A 6,269-nucleotide genomic window follows, 5' to 3' on the forward strand; every position below is an offset into this window, starting at 1 on the left:
TTGTCACGCCCCACTTTTTATTACTCGAAGTCATTACCGAATTCATTAACTTAATTCAATTTCAAGGATAACATGCGGAAATAAACTCATACATTCAATCCGTAGAAGGGATAAACAATACTCTCATTCGTATGCAAAGTGAACATTACATGAACATACTTAATAAATTGCCCTTGGGCTTACAACACTTAAGGTACAAGAAGAAGGGTGTAACCCTTTTACACAATGGCTTTCCGCCCACATAAGAAAGGCCCCGTGGCCAACTGATAAGTAGAACCAAATCTTGCAGCTCAACCTGCTTAATACCTGAAAAGATTCAACAATGTAGGATGAACATATAGTCCAGTAGGGAACTCAACATGATCCTCAACAATAACAACTTACAGATAGCTATGATCATGAACACTCATTCTCATACTAGAATAGTAATGTGACAGTTTATACGAAATATATATATATAACCTTTTCTTGAAAACAACCGTTTCATTCAACGCTATAAGCGATTCACCTTTCCTTATTCCTTTCATTAATTCCCATTCCCACTCTTTCATAACATTAACAATACCTTAGGAATTTAATTCACTAAGCCCACTACTCTCTTCCATTCTCCCAACATACACAGATACCCCTTCTCAAAATTTATAATTTCTTTAAAGAAAATCCGTTTTCCTTCACACTTTCCAAAATACAAAGATGACATTTTGGCTTCTTCCCGATATAATCAAATCTATCATGCACTGTTATAACAGAAAATAACAACTCACCGACATGCATAAGATAAACCAATGAGGCAACTCAGCTTGCCAAAACCATAATCAACACAATCTATGATGTTTCCAAACATACTGAAATATCAACAACAAACTTTGCTCTACTAGCTATGCGCATAGTAAGCCAAAGATATACTGAAATAACCACAACCAACTTCGCTCTACCAGCTATGTGCGTAGTAAGCCAAAGATACACCTCTTCACAACAACATACCAGTTTACCAGGCGCTAGCTGGAAGGGTGTGGTACCTTATATTCTCAGCGCATACAGTTCTCCAGGCGCTAGCTGGAAGGTAACGGTACCTCTGATTATAAGCGCGGCATATAACGCCAACAACAACCATGCAACAAGGCATATCCAACATGTATAATTCATATACATAACCAACAAGAACCTAACAACGAGTTAAGGTAGATACACACATAAGTGTAATGTATACACAACAATTCAACACAACCATGTCATCCTCCACCGATGACCATGGACAAAACCTCCAGATGCATGTATATTGAACATCTATTAACAGACTCAAATATCATGAGATCTTCAACTCATCACTAATACTAACATAGTAGTATAAGATACAACAATCCAACATTCATACTCATTTCAAAGTACCTTTCCCATTTCACAAACCAACTCTCTTTATTTTTCAAAACCGGTTTTATCCCTTTTGTTTTTCACAAAATCAAATCCAAGGACAATAATGCCAAAACTCATTTTAATTTACTACATTCATCTCCAAGCCATTCCAATTTAATTATACAAATTAAATCATAATCACTAAAATAGGATTTTCCTCCCCTTCTCTCAATATTGATAAAAAGGGTTCAATCAACTACAACAAACAACAATGGTTTCATTCAAATCCCAATATACCCAAGTATTTACCCAATGATCAAAACCCCTCTATTGAGTTATTAAACCAAATAAATATTAGGGTTTCCTCTCCTTACAACAACAACATGCTAATTAACACCCAATTAGCCCCAAAACTCATCTAATGATAATAGATCTAAAACCAACAACTAACCCAAAGTTCAACCTCATGAATTTATACAAAAATCCAACATGATACAATTTTCATGCAATACAAAAATTACCACATGTCTATCTATAGACGAAGTATTGAAAAAGAACAAGGAGAATCCCTACCTCAAATAGAGAACTCGATTGGAGAAGATGACCCGAAATTAAAGTGCTCCAAATCCCAAATTTCTTGGATCACAACGAAGCCCTCGACGATCAACACACTTCTTACAAAGGCCCAAGGTGAGGAAAACACTCTAGGTAGATCAATCCTAAGAGGAAATTTCGGTTTTAGAGTGAGGTGCTCTCCAATGGAGGTTTTGAAAAAGTAAGAGAGAGAAAGGAAATCAAAAAGTGATCAAAAAGGTGATTTCACGAACTGATATAAAACAGGTCCGCTCGAGCGTACAACACCCCGCTCGAGCGTCAGACACAGGTTCACGCTCGAGCGTCCAAAGATCCGCTCGAGCGCCGGATGCACTCTTCCAGAATTTTCTGCAGACGACCAAAATGCTGAGAGAAGGAAATTCACGCTCGAGCGTCCCAACTGCCGCTCGAGCGGAAAGGCAACAACAAAAAACCCGCTCGAGCGTAAAATCGCCGCTCGAGCGTAGGGACCAAAACCTGGGCAAAATTTCAAAGCTTTAAAACACAACCAACAAATTCCCCACTTGCCCAACACAACCCAAAACTCTAAGACAAAGAGTAAGGGATAGAAATGAGGATAAGACAACAACGAATCTACGGAACTGAGTCCAGATTACAGTTAAACAGCAACAGGGAATACCGGGATCGCTATAGAACTCTTGTACCCCCATTATTCTTTGATAGTGGAGATATTTGATGGACTATGGTCCCGTGGTTTTTTCCTTCTCACAGTGGGAAGGTTTTCCACGTAAAAATTGCTTTTGCCGTTTTTTTTTTTTTATCAGCAAATTGCTCTTGCCTTGTTGTGTGATTTTTAGATTTATTATTTTCAGATTATATATATATATATATATATATATATACATATATTGTGCTCTATTCAAATTGTTTCCTAATAGATTCACACAAAGAGGGAGAAAAATTACTTATGTTATTTTGTGCTAGATTCGGGTATTTCGAATTGGCCTTTGGTTTTCTCCCAACAGTATGGATATGTTCAGATTCTCACAGTAAGGGAAAATATAAAAGTAACACATATGTTTTGGACTTTTATTACCTAGTATGCCATGGTTGAGACAATAGATGGTCCAAACAATTACAGTGGAGCGTCAGCGGTGCTTAGTGTATACCAACCAAATGTCATGGGTAAACAATATAGTGCAGGGCGAATGATGATTCAAAATGGGCCTGATAGCTTACAAGTCGGGTGGAGGGTAAGTTGATCTTCTTGCTTGTTGTAAATTTAACTTCTTACTTATTTTACAAACAATTTTCACAAGTAAAAACTAGCTTCACATAGACAAAAGCATTTGTTGTTATTATGTTTTTGGTTTGTCTCAGGTGGATCCATCTCTGTTTGGTGACGCACGTACTCGACTATTCATATATACAAATGTAAGTATCATTGCTTTTTATTGCATATTACTTGATTGACTATATTTTCTTAGTAACTCTTACAATATATTCGTATATGTTTGTCTACCAAACAGGCAGGTCAATCTCATTGTTTCAATACAAATTGCCCTGGATTTGTGATTGTGGATACAGATATACCTCTTGGTTCAGTAATTGAAGAGGTCTCTATACCTGGAGGGACACAGATTGAGATGGAAATCTACATCTTTCAGGTAAAATTTGAAAACTCTTAATATACATGAAGTCCACACCTAGACCACTGTATTGGTAGATCATAAGTTCCCAAGTCATGCTACCATTGTGTCAAATAATTATTACAGCAATAATTATGAAACAAAAATCATAATTAAGTAATTAGTGGTAAGGAAATAGAATTTGTGTTCTTCTGTTCAATTATATGATTTTGATATCCATGTAAAAATATACAGGACCTAGGTAATGGAAACTGGTGGTTTGGAGTTGCGAATACCAATGTTGGATTTTGGCCAAAGAGAATACTTGGTGACGGATTAGCAAACTTAGCTTCACATGCTGAATGGGGAGGAGAGGCATTTAGTCCACTAGGCACCCCGAAACCTGCAATGGGGGGAGGTTATTTTCCAATTCAGGACACTAGATATGATGCATACTTTAGGCATATTGCACTTAAGAGTCCAAGTGGAGGGGATATAAATCCTCAAACATACGAGTTTACAACCAATATAAAACTGTATGAAGTGAAAGATGAAGGATACCAGGGGGCTGACTTTGGGCATCTGGTACTATATGGGGGCCCTGGAGGTTCCTAGAAGGAGAACACAAATTTGGTACTTTTAAAATTTCATTTTGGCATGGATTAATTATGTAAAACTTACCACCCCTTGTCCTTCTATATATATATATATATATATAATTGCATGTGCTTTGCAAAACTTTTATTAAGACTCAAGTGCTATTGTTTATGCTTGGGGTGATGCACAATCCAACCCTTTTAGCTTTGCAAATTTTAATCTTCTTGACTGCAATGTCATCGATTAAAAAAATTGGATTATTCAACAAGACCTGCTTTGAACATTTACGGGTGCTAAGCCAATGTAATTGCAATTACCCACAATTATTTATTTATTAGTACCCACACAATTATTTATTTATTAGTACCCACACAGAGATTGTTTGAATATGATTACCAAAATTTGCTTACATAGATTAAGATCTTAGCAAATCATTACAACAACTCAAAAAGATAAAAATAAAATAAAATAATTTGATTTGTTATTTCATGGCTTAGCAAGACTCAATATACAACAAAGGGAAAAAAAAAAAAACCAAATGAAAAATAAAGCCATAAATCAATCCAAATTAATCTAAATACAACAAAAGATCACTTAAATAGTACTTTTCTTACATTTTTAACAACAAAATTACTAACTAAGCTTATATAATCAAATTCATCTATCATATCATTTTCAATGAATAATTTAGTTAACTGCAATATAGATTTGTCCAATTAATAATTAAACGTCAATCTCTTTTTTCTATTGTTTGGTAACTAGCCAAATTATTTTTTGAGGGGCCTTTGACTGTGGTTTGGGCTTTCCATTACGTGGGAATTTAAAATTAGAGCAATTAATAATTGTGAAAATTATAATTCAGTGGGATAATGATAAAATAATTACAATATAGATTGATTTTTTATTTATTTATTTATTTTTATTTTTTTGTGCAGCAACACACAAATAAAAATTAAAAAAAAATTCATTACAACAACAAAATTTTGGACAAAATCATATTATTCCTTCTGTCAACATATCAAAAATAACATTAAAAAATAAGAAAAGAAAACGGGAAAACATAGTTCTTCATGAATTAGATATGAATTTTTCAACCACAATCTCTACATGCCATATGCATTTACTTTCCCACCCCAGGGTCAATATTTACCATCTTCTAGTGTTCCTTTTATACATTCTGTAAATTGGGAAAGAGCACAAAAAAAATATCTCAATGATAGTATCAAAAAGGAGAGGATCAACCACGAAGGTAGGGATGGTTGAATGGTGACAAATCAAAAAAATGTGAGATAATCTATCATGTCACTATGATTAAATTAGAACAACTTTTTTAGGAGTCGAATCTTTTCAATGCCAAATAGTCTGTCTATAATTTATTTTAACTTCCAGAAAAATATACCCAATAGAATGATTAAAAAACAAAAATGAACAAAATCCATACACTTGGAAATAACCCTGAATAATCCATATATATATGAACAGATGTGACAAGATATATAAGGAATAGAGAAGGAAATAACATGAGGCCCTAGAATGAAAATTTTGGTGAATGAAGAAAGAAAATTTGGGAATAAATATGTAACTGTTAGATTGAAGGGCATACTTGAAAATAGAAATCAAGGATTTAGGCAACCATAGTAATTAGCTCCGTAGCTCCTTAATTCATTCATTTGCTCAGTCTTTGTTAGAACTAATAGGGGAAAAAATTAGACAAAAAATGAAAATAAGTTACAAATGAAAATCTGAAAATTGCAGAATGTATGAAAACAAAGAAGGTTCATTCAGGATAAAATCTCAGCTCATGATATTGGATGCTTCTGTTGTTTTGGCTCCAGACAAGGTAATTAGGCTATATGATTGAATAACAAAATATCAAGCATAGAAAAGTCAATACAAACAAATGCATATAAATATACAAAGCAGAACAAAAATAGACCACAATTGACAATGAGGATTCCAACAACTTCTTTTTGTTTGGTTTCCCAAGGTATCCCCAAGCTTCATCGAGGACTAATCCTCTGAGGTACGGTCAGGCGCCAAGGCGGGGACCTCTTCAAAGAAGGTTTGCTTCATCGACAAAGACTTGAACCTGAGACCACTTGCTTAAGCGACCAGAGCTCCTTCAACTCAGGCCAA

The 6,269-nt window shown here is 34.7% G+C and overlaps 1 protein-coding gene across 1 annotated transcript; it reads left to right on the top strand.

The window, feature by feature from the left end:
- The first annotated feature begins 3,014 nt into the window (after window positions 1-3,014).
- On the top strand, window positions 3,015-4,151 carry LOC114297909 (protein neprosin-like). The gene is made up of 4 exons (XM_082923540.1): window positions 3,015-3,161; window positions 3,289-3,342; window positions 3,438-3,575; window positions 3,792-4,151. Exons 1-4 carry the CDS (start codon window positions 3,015-3,017, stop codon window positions 4,149-4,151), a joined length of 699 nt encoding a protein of 232 aa, XP_082779666.1.
- The last annotated feature ends 2,118 nt before the right edge of the window (window positions 4,152-6,269 follow it).

This window comes from Camellia sinensis, chromosome 4 (genome assembly GCF_055761805.1).
Source record: "Camellia sinensis isolate YWXY chromosome 4, ASM5576180v1, whole genome shotgun sequence".
In the NCBI taxonomy this organism is placed as follows: Eukaryota; Viridiplantae; Streptophyta; class Magnoliopsida; order Ericales; family Theaceae; genus Camellia; species Camellia sinensis.

Bases quoted from the DNA above. Each gene is read 5' to 3' on its own strand.
- LOC114297909 (XM_082923540.1), top strand. From the start codon at position 3,015: ATGGTTGAGACAATAGATGGTCCAAACAATTACAGTGGAGCGTCAGCG. The intron at 3,162-3,288 runs GTAAGTTGATCT...GGTTTGTCTCAG, and splicing joins GCTTACAAGTCGGGTGGAGG to GTGGATCCATCTCTGTTTGG. The intron at 3,343-3,437 runs GTAAGTATCATT...TCTACCAAACAG, and splicing joins GACTATTCATATATACAAAT to GCAGGTCAATCTCATTGTTT.